We start from the raw sequence: 21,143 nt of genomic DNA, 5'->3' as shown, positions 1-21,143 counted from the left end.
TTTCTTACTTTCATCGGGAAGGGATTTTGAATCTTCACCCAACAAGCAATTTTTAACATTATCAACTGTTATTGCCTCACCACAATTTTTCAATGCCATTATAAGAGGTTCAAACCTATCAGGTAAATTAGCTAAAATTATTCCTGCAATTAATTCTTCATCAGGTTCAACACCAGTAGATTTTAACTGCTGATAAGATGAAATGGCACAATGTAAATAGTCAGATATATCCTTGCAATCAGTATAATGGGTATTTGCTAATGTTTTAATTATTGAAACCTTTCTTGTGATTCCCTTAACCTCATATGTTTCAGCTAAAACTTTCCATGCTTCCTTTCCACTTGTTAAATCTCTTATATCATTAAAAATAATTTCACTTACCCCTTCAACTATATATGACAAAGCTTTGGTATCATTTACAGGATCTTCTTTCGTACCCTCTACATAAGCCCATAAATCTAATTTAATAAGGTGCATTTTCTTGGAAAATTTCAAATCCATGTAATTTTCCCTTCCATTCAATTGTTTGTGACTAAATAAACCTTCTATCACTGGCACTTTTTTTTAAAATTTAATCAGCAAGAAACAAAAAAAAAAAAAAAAAAATTGTAATTTGAGATAATTTCAGATAAATTTTCTATTGAATTACTTTTATTTCCAAAGAAACATTTGTCTAAATAATTAACAGTTAAAAATATTTGTAATAGTCTAACTAGTTAAGCTTTTACAACCATGTGGTTTAGTTAACCCTAACATAGCCATGTAGCTATTTTTGGTTAAAGTAATTTTATTGATTCTAAAATTCACTCAGAGAATTAAATAATCAAACTAAACTAGTCTTTAGATTATTTATCCTCATTTCTTAACCTGGGCCCACAATCTATTAGAAACTCAATATAGCAGAAAGTGGTTACTTAGCATGTATGAGAATAAATAACACACAACATACCTGTTGGAAGTTTGGAACACAAGGGAGTTGTGATACTGTTTTTTAGGCTGGTCTCAGCGCAAACTTCATCGCGCTCTTACCAGCACCTCAGATGCCCCTTACCGGTGGTTTCTCGCATATGAGACCTTATTTGGATTGCCGCTAATGGGTGAACTAGATGTAAGAGAAAAATGTAGGCCCTTGCCTGTAATTATTGTGTTGCAAGAACACGGAGATGTAAGGGTGTCATAACATGCCATATGTATGATATTTGTGTGTGAAATCCCTACATGAAACATGATTGTGCAAAAGAGAGGAATCAAATGTCAACTGTGAATAGATGGGTGGCATATGGGAGGAAATTGAAATCATCTAGGGATTCATACTTAAAATTATTCGCATAGTAAACTGTGTTGTTGCTGACCGCTTTATTTAAAAAGTTATTGTTAATCCTTCCAATGGGAGTTTTGATATCTTCGATTTTAAGATCTTTGTGTAAATCCTCGTTATTGATGATCCAGGGTGCTCCTGTGATTCCTGTGATTTTTCACAGGAAGGTGTTTTGGAATGTTTTGAGTTTTTGGAAATCAGACCTGGAACCAGTACACCAGGCTGGTGAAGCATATGTCAGTATGGGGCGAAGAATTGATGTATAAATATGCTTTTTTCGTGTGGGATCAAGTTTTGAGGATGCATTGATGATCAGGTTGAGTTTGCAGGCAATACCAATTGCTTTGCCGGCTGTAGTTTAGATGTGGGGGTTCCATGTGAGTGTTGTATCAAATTACACACCCAAATATGTTGCTAACTTTCAGAATTTAATCATTTAATAGTATGGTTCAGTGTGTACATTTTTCCTTCTCTGTCGTCCAATAGGCAAAAGCTATGATTTGGTGGCATTGATAGAGGTTCTGCAGGTATGACACCATTTCTCACTTTTCCATGCATACACCCTTGTATTTTATTTGCATTGTCAGGATTTAAAGAACAGGAGAGAATGCCTGTATCATCAGCATAACATGCTGTGAGGCAGTTAATGTTATCGTCAAAAGTGGGAAATCCATTGCATAAATCAGGTACAAAAGAGGACCTAAATTTGAGCCCTGGACGATGCCCACCTGACTTAGTCTAGGGGGGAGAAATTACCATATCTGATGGCAAACAACTGATTTGGCATAAAAGAATGAATTAATAGAATCATCTCTTGGGTGACATTAAGAGGAAGCATTTTATAAATAATCCCATTATGCCAGATGCGGTCAAAAGCTTTGGCCACGTCTAGCACAAGAAATGCCGCTGCCTGATGTTTATAGATTGCAGAATTAATGAACTCCTCTATCCTAACCAGCTGCATGGTGGTGGAGAGTCCTCTTCTAAATCTAAACTGCTGATCAGGCAGTGAACTCTGTACTGAATTTAGATGTTTATAAATAATTCTTTCAAAAATTTTGCCTAGTGTTGGTAACAGGCTAATCGGATGTTAGCTTTCTACCCATTTAAGATCTTCCCCAGGTTTAGGAATTAGAATAATAGTTGCATGTTTCTATGCAGTTGGGAAGTAGCTCAAATACAGACAGTATAATAAATTGAAGTATATAAACCAGTGGTGCCATCTATGAGCCAGGAACGTATTTAAAGTTAACCTTTTTACAATTTTTTGGACCAAGTTTCTGTCAAGCTTGAAAATGAGTTACAAATTTACATGCATTACTCAAGCTTGTATCTGTTCGGTATAGCCTACAACAAAAACAATACATTGTTTTTTGATTGGACATGCCATCGAGATTTTTAAAATCTTCTCACCATTTGGCTGACTGATATAGAACCAGTCAAACTTCTGTTGACTAGCAGCCCCTCATCTTAGTCTTATTCCCTTGTCTCTCAATAGAAACAAATGGTTCATCTTTGTTTTGAAACACTTCACTTCCTCTTTTATTTAAAACTTCAGCTCTTAGAACTCATCATTAATTCAACCCTTAGATTTTCAATAACGGGAAAAGGAAATATTACTAGTAGTTTTTTCTTCATCTGCTCTTTCTTCTTCGCTTTCTTTCTGTTTGTCTGATGTGTTGTCTTCTAATTTATTTTCTTATTTATTGTGATTATCTCCAAAGTTATCTCTTTCAATGAGCTCTTCAATTTCTTCTGCAAAATGCCCTTTTTGATTTGTTCATCACTTTTGTGATTTCTGTCAGGTTTTCTGTTAACTCCACTCTGAGATTTAAATAATGTTAGAACATCTTCTGCCACACTTGATGTTGATATCAAGGGCTTAAAAAATCTGAGCATCGAACTGGTCAGCAACTAAACTTCAAAACTTTTTTTTTTTTTTTTTCTGTGCACTACTTGGATGCCATGGCTTAATGGTCATTTATCTGACATATGAAAAAAGTCCAGGTTACTTCAAGAAAAGTAAAAAGAAGAAGAAGAAGGAAGTACATCATATTTTGATTTGTAAATGCCTACAGACATATACACACACAGATAGACATTTTGTACTTTTTTAACTTAAGAAAGGCCAAAACAATTACTTCTTCCAAAATGTCAGTTTGGAGGAAATAACAGTACTTTGAGAGGATTATAGTACTTTCTGTATAGTATCTGCTGAGAAAGTAATATAATATTAGATTTATTTTATTTCACAAACTAAAAGTCTACTTACCAAAATCAGTATCATAGAAGGAAAAGAAAAGAATGATTCAGTGAACGCAAAGTATCGTATAATAGCACAACAATGTCTTTACCGTCTTGCAGATGGATATTCTTCATACTATAAATTTGATTAATTTTTAAATAATACTGCTGCATGATAAAATGTTGCTCATAATAAGGTATTGCCAGCATTGAAAAGTTTTAGGCAATGGGCTAGGTAGAAGTTATCCGTTCTCTCATAGAATGGTCCTAAAGTGAACAAAAACAAATGGTTTTCATCACTTTAAGGTAGACATGAGTAATGTGCTAGATTGGAGATAGATATACTTATTTACTTGATAATCAGATTTGTGAGCAAAAAGCAATACTTTCCCATCCCACTCTATAAAACACATCTGCACTGATTATATTATTATGATATTTAGGTTAAAAATATAATTTTATTGTCCAGAATGATTAGAGACAAATGAGACTTGGGGCAGGATTGAGATGATGAGTCACCAGGGTTGGCTGTTTATTTATTTGAGCACTAGTACTGTTTAAAAGAGACGAGACATCCTTCCCCCCATATATCACATAATAGTAATTCTAAATCATAACAGCGTCATTTTGTTCTCCTGCAGTTAGCTAAAATTAACTAATAATTTATAGTAACTAATAATTTGCTGCAATTAATTAATACAACCTATTAGTAGTTATTATAAGAACTCATGTAAATTATTTGACATGTTATTTTATGTATCAAAAGAGGTGCTTTAATGCGAAATCTGAAAGTACAAATTTTGAATAGTTTTTGTCACCACGTCAGAGCTGGTACCTGGTGCAAGCCGCACCCACTGCATCCACCTTCCAACACCACTGTGTTAGGAATATGTGTAAAAATGTGAAATATTCTTTGCCTTTGATTAGGACTTTGGCATGCTTATGAATACCTGTAGCCAATAAATCATGGCATGGTGCTTTAGAAAAGAGCTGGCTGAGAAATCATTTATGTTTAATCATTTAGGTATGGAATGTTTTTAGTTGATTGGACATTATTAGCTTCTATGTCAAATTTTGAAAAGCCATATGTATTGTGATGTTTAAGTTGAAAAAAAAAGTAACAAATTATTACTTTTACATAGGTGTATATATAAAATACTGAAAGATATGTAAGATTAAAAACATATAAATAAAAATTCGGTACTATTCCATTTTGAAGACCGTAAAAAATTGCAGCGAAAATGTATGCGCAAAAGCGCCAAATGTAGCAAACGCACCCATTTAACAGCGCTCCAAATCTAGCGTACGCGCTGATTTCAGATTGCGTAAGTTTATATAGTTCTATATTTCTTAAGACGCCATTGTAATACTAGTTTAATTTTTAAATCCTTTTTTGATTTTAAATCCTTTTTTAATATCCTATGGATTTAACAATTTGGGAATTGCCCATGACGAAAAGTCGGCAATAGAATTTTGAGTAGAGTGCAGAATCACCCACTGTTTGACGCGTTTTTAAGAATTGCACAAACTCGGTATCCATGTGCACATCGACCTATTTTCACTTTAAAAAAAAATCCCCAGAATTGCACAAAAATGGCACTGCGCACACACTTGGCTTTATCTATGTACACATCGACCTATTTTCACTTAAAAAGTAAAAGAAAATTGACAAAAATCCAAAGTGCAGAATCTTGTTTGCTGCTTTTTACAAGAGTAAAAAGCGGCAAACAAGATTCTGCACTTTACCGAGAATATTTTCAAAGAAAAGGTATAATTTATTATAGAAAGTTACGTTTGAACAACCAAAGAGATGAAATTATGCTTTAGCGATAAGTCGGTAGCGAAATAGCGATGCAGGCATCCATTCAGTTATGTTTAGCAATTTTTATATAAATTATAATAATGATCAGAAATAGTTATTTACTCTTATGCTTCCATTCAGTCATGTTTAGCCTATTTCATATAAATTATAATAATAAAAGAGTATTATATTAAATTAACCTTTCATCTAAATTAAAACATCAATCTTGGATAGTTATTTACTGTTATACTATGTTTCTTGCCGCAATTATTTTTGGCAGCATTGGCATCAACAATAGTTTGGCGATTTTTTACGGCCCTCGAAACCGAATAGTACCAAAAATTCTAACTTTAAGTTGCAATAGTACTTTAATTCTCTATTTTAATTTGAGTATTTTCCCTTTCTTGACTTAATAATAATAATTATTTATAATAAATTGCTCTAAACTGTGTTATTTCAAAATTAATCCATGTCATGTTATTTTTGCGTTATACAAAATATGCATGTTATATTTGCGTTATGCAGACACTTGCATAATACTTCAGCCAATACTAATTTTAGAAAGTTATTATCAACCAATCAAAATACAGCTAAACTGAAACTAAATCACTTTGAACATGCCACATTCACTGTTTCTTCACTGCTGTCAATTTGATGATGTCTACTGATGCTGTTTCGAATGCATTTCCAAAATAAAGAAGTCTATGATATTGAAATATCTTGATACCAAAGACTGTAATAACAGGTTATTGAAAACTCATTAATGAAACTCAAGAAAAAAAAAGTAATGCTTTTTATTATAAATTTCTTAATTATATTGAAATATGCACTTTGTGAATTTCATTTTATTAAAAACTGTGGGTTTTGAAACAAGCAATTTAACAAATCCTTAAACTTAAATTTAAACCTTGCATGAGAGTTTTCTTCATCTTGGTAGACTACTACTTTTAATAGGAATTAAATTATATAATTGCTTCACAGAATAGCTAATGATTTTAAAGTGTAACTATGATATAATTATATACAAATTTAAGTAATCATGTAGTATGCGATCTACCACTTTTGATTGGTTATTTATCTTTTAAATAGTGCCACTAAAATGCTATTTCAAAATCTGAATGTGCAATAAAATGGAATAGTTACTTAGCATTGCTGTTACAATTAGTTATCTGTTAAATATATGAATATTTCTTTTATAAAAATTATGCATGAGTATATTAAAATACTGTAAAGCATATGAATATCATGTCATTTTTTCTTAATGTCTATGAATTCAATTTTGATTAGCTCCAAGCATTTATATGTTTGTTTTAATGTACAAACAGTCAGGAGTTAGAAACTCAGTTGATTATAACATGAGTGGGAATAGCAGGTTTTGCTAATTGAATAATTTTCAAACCTTTTCTGGCTTTATGCCCTTTTTTCAAGCTTTATTTTGCACAGTGCCCCCCCTCGAATTTGGTCAGTGCTTTTCTGTTCTTGCAATACAGACATATTAGTCATCATTCAAATATACGTAGACACCGGTTAATATATACATTTAAGGTATTTATTGCATTTACACCTCATAAGTTATTAACAAAAGTTTTTCATGCAATTATGAAACAAAACTTCCTTTTCAAGCATTATTTTGCTCGGTGCCCACCTTGAGTTAGTTCATTGCCTCTCCTGTCTTTGCAATACCGACACATTAGACACTTTTCAAATGTATGCATACATTGTTTAACATAAAATGTTTGTCATATTTACACCATATAAAATTATTAATGGAAGCTTTTATACTATATGGAAACAAAAATGTGGTAAATTAAAAGATTTCTTCAAACGTGTAGAGTAATGAACTTGAAAATCATGAATGATTCCTACAATGGTGTATATTGAAATACTCTATTACTGGGGCATGCTAGAAATCACCATGGATTTGTGGTGATGTTTTTAAAATGTTGCATTAGTAGTTAGTAAATTTCAATCCTGTGGAACAGAAAAATGAAACTGTTTGCAACTTTCATTAACTTGTGTGAATATGATTGACTAATATAATTTAGTATGATTCTTGTAAAGTTCTTATAGTATAATGAAATGAATCTTAAGTATTTGTTAGAAAAATGTTAAGCAATCTAATTTTTCAGTATGTTCTAACTGCCTTTGGAACAGTAGTGGATAATAAAAACCATACTGGGAGACTGTGGCATAAAAAGAATTTGAATGTTCATGTTATTTTATTCCATAATTTGTGTAATGTGAAATATTTTATAGTCTTTTTTTACTGCTGATATTTTAACCGAATCCTTTTCAAAATTGCAGGAATGACGATGCTGGGAATGGACAAATTTTTAAAAATCAAGTTCAGAAACCTAGTAACTCTTCATGTGATAAATTTAGTTCAGGTAAATGTTATAGCCAATGAAAGTAATGTATTAATTATTCATTAACCATTAATTTAATGAAATGCTCTTGCATTATTTTTAATAAATGGAGATTTCTCTATGTTATAAAATGTGAAATTTCGTATGCATATAAAATGTACAGAATTTACCTTTTAAAAACTATTTCATTATAGTTTGCAGAATAGCATCTGCTTTATTTTTTAAATGTTTACTTTATTTTGATATCCTATTTCCAGTAAAGCATAATATTTTGAGAAGCTGTATTTGACAGATATTAAATTCATTTTTTTTAGTTCCTTTTCCATTTTTAGTTATTGAACTTGGTGTTGAACATTATAGTAAATAATCAAATCAAGTAAAAAACACCATGATAAATAATCAAATCAAGTCAAAGTCAAAGAATGAAAAAAATGTTCATTTTCGAATATCTTGCTTTTGAAATTTTACATGATTATCATGATTAGCCTACATCAGATGCAGAAATGTATTTTATCATTATATGTAATGAATTTTAGAGAGGCACTGTAACACTGTGATCAATAATTTTGTCTTCGGAATCTAGAAACATTTTTTATATTTTCACGCTTTTATTTATGTGTCTTTATATGTTAGCTGTCTGTTGCTTTAAAGATACAATTTCATTTTACTATCAATACAATCAAAATTGACATTTTAGTAATAATAAGTGCTTATTTGAAGAAAATATTTAAGCAACAAATTAATGTGCTGTGTTCAGTGAGCTGAATATTTCTTAAAATTGTTATTCGTATCAAAATTGTGTCAAAATATCAAGATTGTTAAAAAATATCAAAAAACATAAATAAACTATCTCAGTAAAATGGAGAAAGGAACAAATAGTATATAAAGATGATATATAAATATAAAATTATATATATATATATAAATTATAAACTATAAAAATATTCATTAAATGCAAGAATTTCTTTGAAAATAAAAATTACTGTTAAGTGTAACATCAAACTTGTAATAACACTATATTGTGGTTCATAACATTGTTTCTGTTATATTTGTTTTAGTCAGAATACTAGTTAATTACATGGAGGTATAGTAAAAAAGAAAATTCATGCTATTTATTTACTTATTCAAACTCTGCAAATTTACAGAAATAATGTTATATTATGATTAAGTATTACATTTCCAACTTGAATTTGAAAGTAAAAATTTTATTTATAGTTATTCTTATTATCAAAATTCTTTTGCAATTATAGGAATAATTGCAAAAGTATTTTGATATTTTTTCAGTACATTTCATTAAACTGTAATCTTGTTTTAAAATCTGCAGGGAAAATCAAAGATAGTAAAAAGTGGGGAGTTCGTGAAGCTTTACATAGTTATACAGTTGATAGTAACAACTTTAATGAATGGAATGCAAGTTGCTCATCTCCTTGGTAATGTACCTTCCACTATTTTCGCTATAAATGAAACTAAACAATATTGCTTCCTGAGCAGAAATGAAAGTTGACCTAATAATAAGTATATTGGTGCATCAGTATATATGTAATAAAGAAGCTTGATGTTTAATATCACCATTTTATTAAAAATTTGAGTAAATTTTATACAACAGTATCATTATTAGTCATTAAACAATATCTCTAAATTTCTGAATGTTTTAAAAAATATTTTAAACATTTTTACTACCTTATGTGTTATTTATATTTATTTATTTTTTTTTAATTTGGCAATTTTAATATAACTTTTGTGCACAATAGTGTTTGTTCACAGGTTCTAAATTTAAAAAAAAAAAAAAAAAACTTAAAGGTTTATGAAGATCCAAAATTCTTAAAGTGTGGTCAGTGTACTTCTGTGGGTACTTGTTAATATTTAGGAACTCACAAGTGACTTTTAAAACTAAAATTTGATAAATATTTGAAAAATATAATAAAAATATCATAAAATCCAAACTTTCATTATCATTGAAATTTTGTTTAAAGAACCACTTTATTTGTTTTTTTATTTAGAAAAACGTAATAATAATATAAAATCCGAATTAATCTTTCATTACAGTTCAAATTTCAAGCAATTTGGCTTATTTGGCATAAGGTGGCATATTTGATAGAAATTTATAATTAGTTAAATTAACTGAATATGAGCTGAAAAGTCCAAGGTACAATTTGATTGGTGGATAAATCAGACTGAATGCAAATAATGATTTTAGGTCATTTCTGGTCCTATTTAAGTTCTAGTAATCTCTGTTACCAGGTGTTATTGTTAATTTTGTTGAGCATTCAAAACAAATGAAAATTGTTTTCTGTTCCTGTAAATCAGCACATCTTTTTATAAGCAATGTTTCATTAGAAAGTTATCAAAATCAGAATAGTAATTGTCATGTGGTCATTTCATGGAACTCACTTTAAAGAAAAATATTTTCTTTGACTTGTTAATTTTGTAAGAGTAGTATACACATAGAATTTGCAGAAAAAAACTTCTATTGATGTGCCTAATGTATTTAGCAAAAGGACTTTTCTAGCCTTGCATGCATAAAAAAATAAGTTTTAGATTGATTGAATGGCAAACAATGTTTATGCGTGCATATTTCAAACATTGAACTAGATGAGAAATATTGCTTGTCTTATGGTCAAGAGATATTCCTATAAAATAACATAATATATTCCTATAAAATAACAGTAGATATATATTTGCTATATCTCATTAAATTAATTTTAATTATAAACATTAAAATTATTACGAATGGTAATTTACAAAATTTGTAAATTCAATATTAATAGATACTATTTTTGTATACTAAGCAAACATAAAAAAGCAGCGATTAGATGTTCAGCAAAATTGCACATCATGTGAAAAAAGTTCAAATTCATAAAATTTAAGAACTGCTAGAGAAGATGACATTGATGAAACCTTTTTTTAAATATTTTATTGCTTATTATTATTTTTAGGAAGAAGGAATGATTTACAATGCATTCTTATTTGCTAATGTAAAATATATTTAGCAATTCACTTGCTATTTCTGTTGCTTCAAGAAACCAATTCTCAATACTTGATAGATTTTTTAGCACTTAACATTGGATGTACTGTTAAAAACTCCTTGGATGTTTGTAATTATTTTGCTTTTGTGAATCATTAGTTAATCAAAAATTAAGTTATAAAACACCAGTAGTTAGGATCCTATGTTAGATTTCTCAATATGAAACAGACTGATTGTCATGGAAAATATAGTAAGGTAGTAAGGTTTTTTTTCTTGTTTAATATAAATAAGAGACACTTTTTCCAATAACTTTGACTAATTAAGAGGCAAAATTTTTACAAAAGATACATAATCCTAAATAATTCATTTATTACCACTTATACTTCTTATCTTTGGTAGAGTAATATCTTGGTCCACATATATATTGGTGGAGGGTGTCACCTGTATTAAGAAATCATAGAATTTTTCCCAACTAAAGATCTGTGGAAAATCGCGAATATCTACAAACCATTCAAAGCCAGTATATTGTTATCTTACCTTATTTAAATGAATATTTTTTCCAAGTGTAATAGCAGGTTCTCTTGATCTAGAGTGTCTATAATTTTATATATTTCCCTTTGCATGGAAATTTATACTATGGAATATACTGCAATAATAATGCGCATAGAAATTATAATATTATTTGTGTTAAATAAATTATCCAAAATTCAGTAAATTCTAAAAACTAACTGTGAGGGCAAGAATCAGTATAACAGTCAATGTCTTATCATTTGTGCATGGCTAAAGTATTTTTTGTGAAATGGTATTAAGTTAATAAGAAAACAACAACTGCAGCATAATACCGGGCAAAGATATTTTTGCATATTAAACAGAAGGCATTAATGGCATCTTATGTCAACATTTAGGCAATAAATTATTTGAATTAGTTTTCTGTCACATTCAACATTTCATTATGTCTAGAGGCAGGGGTGACCTATCTAGCTAGCCATGTAATCCAGTTACTTTATGATCACTGCCATTTCAGGGATGTGGGATGCAGAAAATGATTAATAATCATAGCAATACTGAAGAAGAAAATAAAGAATTTGAGGGAATAGGTTCTTTTAAAGATATTCTTGAGGTGGAAGCCCAATGATTTGGTAGTAACTGCAGAAGAACTCAACACTGTTTGGCTCATCAACATTGGAAAAGGAAGCTTCGATAAAGCTTCACATTGCCAGACTGAGTGTCTATATGGTATTGCATGGGAGTAATTAAAATGAATCCTTCATAGAAACCCTATTTTAACTGTACTGTCATTATGAACATGCTGCTTCTAATTCTGAAAGTATTATTCAATTATGGTAGATGCAATTGGACCTAAAAAAGATATGATAAAATGTAACTGAACCTTAAAAAAATATATGTAATGAAACTCTTAAAATATAGGACTCTCTGCATTTCTCTGCTGATTGTATTACTGTGCAATCTTAATGCACTTTTTAATATATTCACTGACTTTTGGATAACTCTTTATTTTATGTTCATAAGTGTATTAAAGTTTTAATCCTAAATTAATAGTTAATATTTTAAGCAAGCATTAATACAAAATTATAGCATAATAAAACAAAATGTTAGCGTAACGTATAAACCAATGTAAATTACCATTTTTCCTGAAGATAAAAAAACGGTTTTGTATTTTAGCATGATGAAATTATGTTTAATGTTCTTATATTTAATGTTTATTCAGTATACTTTCATTTACACAGTTTGCCTATCAAAAAATAAATTAATATAAATTCAAATTATTTCTGATAGTTAGTTTCAGATGTAAAGGCTGCTTGTAGAATTTATAAAAGGAGCATCTTCATGAAAGATGCAGCATTTATTATTATTGTTATGTATTATTGTGATAGCCTTATTTGCCTAAAATGCTGTTTGTGCATTGATGTAATAAATGACATTGATTCGAGTTAAATATTTTCTTGACAATGATATATATTGGTAGTGCCATTTCTTTTTTTCATATGTTACAATCATTTACTCCAAGATAAACGTAATTTAATATTTAAATATAATATATGGGACAATATATTACTTTTAAAAATCAAAATAAATTATACTGACTGTGGTATTATACTGTGTGAATTAACTGACTGTGGTATATGATAAAAATAATTGCGTTTAAAATGCAAGCATTAGATGTTTAGAAAAACATTTTTACCTCTTATGTCTGAATGTCATTTGTAGACCAATGAATAATAGTTCAGAATTTGTTCAAGAATTGCAATTTTCCTATTACCGAAAGTGTTATTTGCAATGAGAAATCACCTATACATATTGTAGACAAGTCTGCTACAAGTTTATTATCATGGGAAAATATTTGCTGATTTTGGCATATTAGATCAGTTGACTTTGAATCACATTTTTTGTGTTTTTTCACTGGTGAAAATCTTGGTAATAATAGTGGCTTTGGCCAACATATTATGTATGATTGCTTCACAAAATGAAGAGGTTAAGTAATAGGACAGTCAAGTTAGTGGCATTATTGCATAAATATCTGAGAAATGAGCTAATATTAATCTTGCTAGCGTAATATAGAATTCAAATGGCATACTATACAGGATACTCATAAAAACAGTACAAAAAAAGTCTTGATTACTCATTTCAGGAAACTGGATAGCTGAGGGGATATCAGTTAGCTGCCCTTTCCACAATTATTAGCACTGAAACTATTTAACTTTTGCCTGTGCCTAGAGTCATTTATATATTTACAGATAATATGCCAAAAGCTTTGGCATTAGATAATATGTCGAAATATGTGTAAAGGAAAGGGAATAACCTTCATTTTTTATAAAATACACTGCTGGCCACCAAAATTGCAGCACCAAGAAAGACAAGAGATATCACAACAAAATTTATTTAGTAGATAACATGTTGACCAAGTATCAAATGATTAAATTTATAGACTTCTGTGAAGTGTGGTTCCTTCCAGAATCAGTAGCCCCCATTGTTGGAGATTACCGCTGCCACATGCCTTGGCATTGATTCAAAGAGGATGTGTTCTTGTGGTACAGCAGACTAAGCAGCTTCCACACGTTGCCAAAATTTATCTGGTCGGGGAAAAAACAAAGTCGAGCCAGCCAGGAAGCAATTCAATCTGGTGATTGATGAAGAACCCTTGAACAATGCGTGCCACGTGTGGTTGTGCATTATCCTGTTGAAATATGACTGTGGGCAAGCCCTGAAGTTAAGGAAGGACAACTGGCTCTGACACCTCAGAGATGTAGTGCTGGCTGTTTAAAGTCCCAGAAATGTGTATAGAGGAGTGCGAGAAAAAGTGATATCCAATAGCCCCATACCATAATACTGTGTGCAGGACCAGTGTGGCAGTGAATAACGCAGCTGTTCTGCATCCCCTCTCCACGGTGTCTCCAGACTCGAATCCGACCATCGTGATGTTGCAGACAGAAGTGTGACTTGTCAGTAAAGATAATTTCATTCCATTCTGTCGTCCACATCCTTCTTTCATTGCATCGTTGGCAGTGGAGATGTCTGTGGTTCTGCCTCAAGAGTAGACAAAGCAATGGACATCTTGCGGACAGACCACACTAAATGGCATCGAATGGTAAACGCAGACACTGGATGATGCATTACAGACTGAATGTGCTGTGCTATGGTTTGTGATGTGACTGAGCAATCCGTCACTGCCATGTGCACAATGTTCCTGTCATCACGTGAAGTGGTGCACTGAGGTGGATGCGATCGAACACATCAGTCCATCATACCCTCTTGCATCCAACGGTCACATATCCGCATTACAGTTGTTTGGTTTCATCCAACACGACTATGGATTTTCTTGAAAGATAATCCACACTCTCGATAGGCCACTATCCTTCCTCTGTCGAATGTCGAACTCAGATACTTGATCAAACGATGATCGCTGTTTACTACGAGGCATAATTGATTTTTTTTTTTTTTTTTTTTTTTTGAAAAAAACCACAAGAAAAACACAATTGCCGAACTTGAAATCGTCAAAAACTCCAAGCCTTAAATAGCGCTTTGAAGTGGCGCTACAGGCACGCGTGATGTGCGTCTGCGCTGAAATTCTAATCATTTGCATATCTCACCTTCGTTAATGCATGTTGTAAATTTCATGTTATTTGCATGCTTCCTTCAGGATGTTGCATTTGTGGTGGCCAGCAGTGCATACTTAGAGCTGAAATACATTGACTATTATTTATAACTAAAGCAATTTAGAATTCTAACAATTTTATAATTTTTAATTACTTTAAGCCATTGTTAAATGACATGTAGAGTTTAATTTGTAAGATTCTTAAATTTTCTATTCTTCATTAATGTAATTAGTATATTCATTAATGTAATTAGTACTTATTAATGTATAATTAGTATATTAATAATGTATTTATATTAAAATGTTTTTATTACTGAAAATGTACCTGTCTTAAACATTGGAGAAAAGGAATCCTTAAAACATTTTATTAGATTATCATTGTTGTACAAGCAAAATGAATGGCCTTCAGTATATATTATTTTACTTAATTCCACAAGTTAATAATTTTTTGTACTTTATGAAAAGCTTATATTTTATTTTCTCGTAGTTATACTTTGTATACTTCCTGGATACTAAAAAAAGTCTGGGAAAAGGGATCCACAAACGTTTTTTTTTTTTTTTTTTTTGTGTGTGTGTGTATGTGTGTGTCTTCCAGGCAATTGAAATAGCTTTTGATATATATTATCAGATTTTTTTTTTGTTGTTCTGCAGGCAATTGAAATAATCTTTGATATATATAATTGGATATTTAAATAATCTTTGATATATATAATTGGATATTTTTTGTCCTGCAGGCAATTGAAATAATCTTTGATATATATTATACTTATCATCTAGTATATGTTAAGTAGTGTGGACATTTATAGTTGAGTACATTTGCTTATGTCAAAAAGATTACTGGTCTCCAGCATTTTGAAAGAGAGACACATCTAGCTTATTGTGATTGTTATATAACTTATAACTTTTGTGTCAGACTGATCTGAATAAGAACATTTTAAATAGATTCTGCAAAATTTTCTGTTGAATGAAAGTATTTTCTTCAGTAGGATCTTTCCTTCTTTCAATATGCATTTGCTCAAAATTTGAATGTATGAATATAGTGGCTATATTACTTTTGTGTTTGAATTTTTTTTCTAACTGTTTTACTTCATAATTAAACTATTTTCAGCCTTTTTCATCATTTTTTGCTTAAATTTATGCATTTTTTAGCCTAACCTGGTTTTTGATATTAGTTTTTAAGCAAAAATTTTCGAGATACAATGTTTTTCAGTTTGTTTAAAATACTCCTTTGTTTTTGCAGATTGGAGAAAAAGTAATTTTAACGTGATACATAAAGTAGTCATGCATTAATTATATTATTTTTTTTTAGCTCTTTGACACCAGTTGAAGATAATATGTCAAAAGGTGTGCAGAGAAAGTGGAATAGCCTGCAGTCTTCGTGGAATTTATTTGGAGTTAAACCCATTGATTATACTTTGTATCAAAAGCAGTCCTGAATTGTAACAGTTTTGTGATATTTTATTGCTTAGAATGTTTATTAAATGGCATTTATTACTTATTTAATTCTAAAAATTAGTTAGTTTTTGTACATTTACTTAAGATAATTTATACATTTATATAAAAATGTATTAGGTTTATAACATGTGACTGTATATATTAAAAATTTTTATTAATTTTTTCATTTATATTTTGTAGTAGGATATGTGCAAATCATTCTTATAAACATTTACATGCTGAACCTGGTGAATCTGGTTTAACTCAATGTGGATAATAATTTAATGTAAATAAGCATAGGAAATGCAAATTAAAATGAAATTTTTATGATATTTAGTATAATTATACATTTTTATTAGAATGTAAGTAATATAATAATTCAACACTTTATGCTTTCTAGTGTCCTAGATTAGAGGAATTTTTGTTATTATCTTATAGTCCTTTATTTAAAAATTATATTTAAATAATTTTTCTTATATATTTAATTTATATATTTATTGCATAAAACAAGTTTTATACTTTACTACTGCTTTATTTATTTTAATCAATTTGTTATTGTGTCTTTAGACAAAATATGTTGTAAGTAAACAAATCACATTGAACTGTTCTGAGTTTGATCCTATGAAAGTTTTTTCATTTGTTTACTGCACTTTGAATCTCTCTCTCTTTTTTTAAGAACTTCATGACAATCTCTGAATGGGTTGTTTAATCAGTGTGAGTGTAAGTTTGGCATTTAATAAGTGTGAATGTGACAATAATAATGACAATTTTTGTTTATACATGTGTATATAAAATAATTTAGAATATTGAAGTTGTGTTGATAGCAGTTGTTAATGATGAACACTGTAATATTTCTTTATTTTCACTGACAAATGTTTTTAATGCATAACTGATAAAGTGGCGGAAAAAATACATCTGTTCTTGAATAAATTTTGCATTTTTAAGATGCTGCAGTAAGAAAAGTAGTGATAGCAACCTAGGTAGTTAGAAAAAGCAAAGAGCAAGTGCAACGTGTTTAAGATGAAATTTCTTATCCAAGTAATTTAGTTTTAGTGTGCATTTTACTAGAGGCAAAGCCTGATTATCCTGCATTCAACTAACTGGAAAGCTCAAGTAACTGAAATATTTTAGAAATAATATTTTTACCCAAAAGTTTAAATGAGAGCTATGTAATGCCACTTAGAATGCTTATAATACTATTAATACACATACATTGGCACTAAACGGTGCGATTTAGCGCCATTAATGGATAAGCATGATGTCACTACACAGTCATATGAAATTCATTTTGGTTTGGAAGTGAAGGGGAGTATTTTTAAAGTTACATGATCCAGACATAAAAAAAACCTAGGGTATGACTAAACGGATGAACAGTGCCGATATAACTTGAAAACTATGATAGTGACTTGCCAGTCAGATGGTATATTCATAGTGGTTAGGGGAGCCTACTTGCAATACCGAAGGGCCCGGGTTCGAATCCTGGAGATGGCATGGCTGTAATTGTTCGTCCTTTCATGAGAGGTAACCATAATGAACTGGCCACCATTTCCAGCCTTAGTAGTGGCCAAGCCTGAGTCCCCTAAGTGTGCGCCAGTGGAAAAAAATTATAAGACTTAAGTTTTAATTTGTATTGCTTCATCTAACTCTATAAATTAAGAATAGTGTATTTAAACTGATACAATGATTGGTGACATCTCTGCCAACTTTCGTGTTCGGCGGGATTTCATAATCAGACCATACGTTGGCTTTTATATGACTGAAATATATATATCTATATATATTTTGTCTTCAGCAATCTCAATTTTAAACGCAGGCTTTGATATTTAAGTTGCTAATTAATAAAATGATTATATTTATAATTTAAGAACAGAAATTATTATGATTGCTTTGGCTTTTCCAAACTGAGTTACGTTTTTTATATACAGTCAACTACGCAGAATTTTCACGTATCTGGAATTCATTTCCCTAGCTTTCCTGATAATCGAGCTTTTATTGCACTATTTATTATATTCTGCATTATGGGGTTATTCCATTACTATTGCTTTGGTTACTGTTTTCTCATGAAATAATATGTGACTTTCTGATTAGACTACATTTTGAAAAATATGAAGTATAAATTTATTGATTTGTGTTATGCTTACCTTTTACATAAAAATTCTACAGTATTATTAATTAATAAAAATTGCAGTGTGAAAGTGTTATTTTATAAATTTATTTAATGCCTCAAACAGCTCTAAACAATATTAACCATTAAAAGAAATTAATCAAAATTATTGTTTAAAAAATTGATTTTAAAGTTTTTCACATTTAAATTCCAGTTAAGTGCTTAAAATAGTTTTAAAAGCTAGACAGTTATTATAAGAGTCTGAAATGTCTAAAATTTCAAAACTCTGTACGTGAAAGTCATATATTTAAAATAAGTTGTTCAAAATAGAGATACCACATGGAGATTTTTGCACTTGTTTAATGAATAAAGATTTCAAGACTTAGTTGTGCATTTTTTTCCGCTGGATCTCTTATGCATGAGACTTGAATATTTCCCCTAACTGAAATAGAAACATTTTCTGATTTCTAGGGCATGAAATTAGCATAGTGAAAATAACACTTGTTCCTAGTAATAACCACCTATTAGAGTAATTAATGAAAAATATTCTGAAAATAAATTAATGGTTAAGTTAAGGATTGGAATATTGTAAAACATATAAGGGCTATTGCATAAATTAAATTAATGACAGGTATACATAATAAAGTTGTATTGTGGTGGCAGTAACTTTTGTTTTATTTTCATTTGTATCTAAATAATGATTTTTTGGCAGAATATCAGAATTATTGAGGGGGGGAAGAAAGTACGGAGTGTGGGAATGGTTAAACTTAACTTTGTTTTTCCTTCTACATTAAAAAAAGAAACTTTTAGATGTTAAATTGGAATTTGAATATGATTAAAGTTTTCTCCCTCCCCCTTATTTTTAATTTCTACATTATTGCAGATATTTTGCTATGTGTTATATGAAACTTTTAAATAATAGCCTGTTTTTCCTATTTTATTTACTTGTATTCAAGCTCCTCCCTTTTTTCCCCCCACCCTCAAAGTTTAGCTTTCTTTTGTGTGAGTGCAATGCATTTTCCATTAATCTAACATAATTTTTTCTTTTTTTTTTTTTTTTTAGTAACATCTGAGAAAAATCAACAAATTTTAATATTAGAAATATAGACCCTTTTCTACCAAGGTGAAAAATTCATCATAATGATGGATTCTTGCATTAAATTAATTCATTTTAATTCCTTCTTATCTTTAATATTAAAAAATATTTTTACTGTTGTTGAAAGTATATATTGTTGTTGATGGTTCTAGATATAAATGTATCTATGTATATATCACATTTTTTTATTACATAGTCTGTGATAAATTTAGCATTTGAAGACTATTGTTTTTTCTATGTGTTGTATGCTGTTATTTTTTAATCAGCATGAAGTGGATTTATACTTACTGGTGGAAAAGTCTCATTGAAGAACATGTTCTTGTAATTTAAAGAAAATGACATTTATTAAGCATATTTATGCAAAATTTTATGTAATTTGTTTTTACTTTTTTTTTTTTTTAATCTCTTGTGTGTTCTGTTAAATGTTATTTTATGCTGATGGTATAAATATCCTGGTATCTGCTTTACAAGAATACACATTCATAGAATTTGTGTTTCTGAGTTATTATGTTCTTCCATTGTGATATATGCAGGACTGATTTTTTTTATACATTTATTTGAGGTGCACAATATTGCAGATGTGTGCTTTATGAATAATTATGGAGCTACCCTATTTTTTTGAGGTACAACATGTTTTACGTGACTTATATTACTAATAATAATATTGGATGACTAATATGTATATTTATTTACATACTTTTATATCTGAAGAATAAAATTAGATCATTAAAATATTATTTGCCTTTCAAAATCTTTAATTAGTAAATTATTTTCTTTTGTGTGTGTGTGGGTGTGTGTGAACAAAGTGAAATTTACTGAAATTTTTATTTATTTATTTTTTTCTGTTACTTATTAATTGATGTTTCAGTTGTTTGAACACCATTATAAATATATCAAAATAATTTACTGGTGATTAAATGTATTACTTGTGTTCTGGAAAAGTATTTTGATTTATTTAAACTAAACTATGAGTTGAATTAAAGTGGATATGTGATAAATGCATTTATTACATTTATGTTTACTTCTGCAGTGGCATGTAACAACATATCAAATGAACAATAAAGATAACATTTATGATATATCTTTAAAAACTTTTATGTGGAGAATTACATTGAATACCTTATACAATATCTTCAGTTTCAGGAAAACAAATAAAGAAGTGTTGGAATAGAAAGCATGTCCTTTTCTTTCTTTCTTTTCTCTCTCTTCCCCATGCTTTTAGGTGTAGCAAGGTATTAAACTAAAATTACCTTTTTATAGAATTATTAATTTCATAATTAGTTAAAGGTATTTCTGATACACTGAAGAAATCTTAATAGATTTTAAGAGAAAATAGAGCTGATTAAATTGTCTGTTACATGTTTTTTTAATTATTTTATTATTTAAAGCTTTACTTAATAATACATACTATGAAAAGTAAAGATTCAAATAATTTGAATATAAAATAATATGGCTGAATTAGTCATGTTTATTTACATAAAACTATTACTGTTAAATGTATTAAAAATGAAGTATTAGTTTAACTAAAATTTAGCAAATAATTAATTTTATGAATAATATAATAACTTTTAAATTTTATTATTATTTTTTGTAATATGATTTTAAAATGTTAAGTAAAAAATTGTTAAAATTATGTGAAAAATGAGAAGTTTTAATTAGCATGAGCAGAAATAAGTTTACAAAAATTATTATTCTGTATAT

General features: G+C 29.4%; 1 protein-coding gene across 2 annotated transcripts in view; it reads left to right on the top strand.

Annotated features, from left to right (window-relative positions):
* Positions 1–20,616, top strand: part of LOC118197569 (alpha-tubulin N-acetyltransferase 1-like) — a 51,666-nt gene extending 31,050 nt beyond the window's left edge. For both annotated transcript variants that reach the window (XM_035369095.2, XM_035369094.2), the window contains 3 exons: positions 7,668–7,750; positions 9,054–9,159; positions 16,118–20,616. In XM_035369095.2, the coding sequence (XP_035224986.1) occupies positions 7,668–7,750; positions 9,054–9,159; positions 16,118–16,244 (316 nt within the window). In that variant the 3' untranslated portion in view covers positions 16,245–20,616. The remainder of the gene's footprint in view (positions 1–7,667; positions 7,751–9,053; positions 9,160–16,117) is intronic.
* The last annotated feature ends 527 nt before the right edge of the window (positions 20,617–21,143 follow it).

The sequence above is a fragment of the Stegodyphus dumicola genome, chromosome 10 (assembly GCF_044657685.1).
Source record: "Stegodyphus dumicola isolate Sdum_Otavi_A_Nest chromosome 10, ASM4465768v1".
Classification (NCBI taxonomy): domain Eukaryota; kingdom Metazoa; phylum Arthropoda; class Arachnida; order Araneae; family Eresidae; genus Stegodyphus; species Stegodyphus dumicola.
The sequence above is the reverse complement of the archived record's forward strand: the minus strand, read 5'-3'. Positions and strand labels throughout refer to the sequence as shown.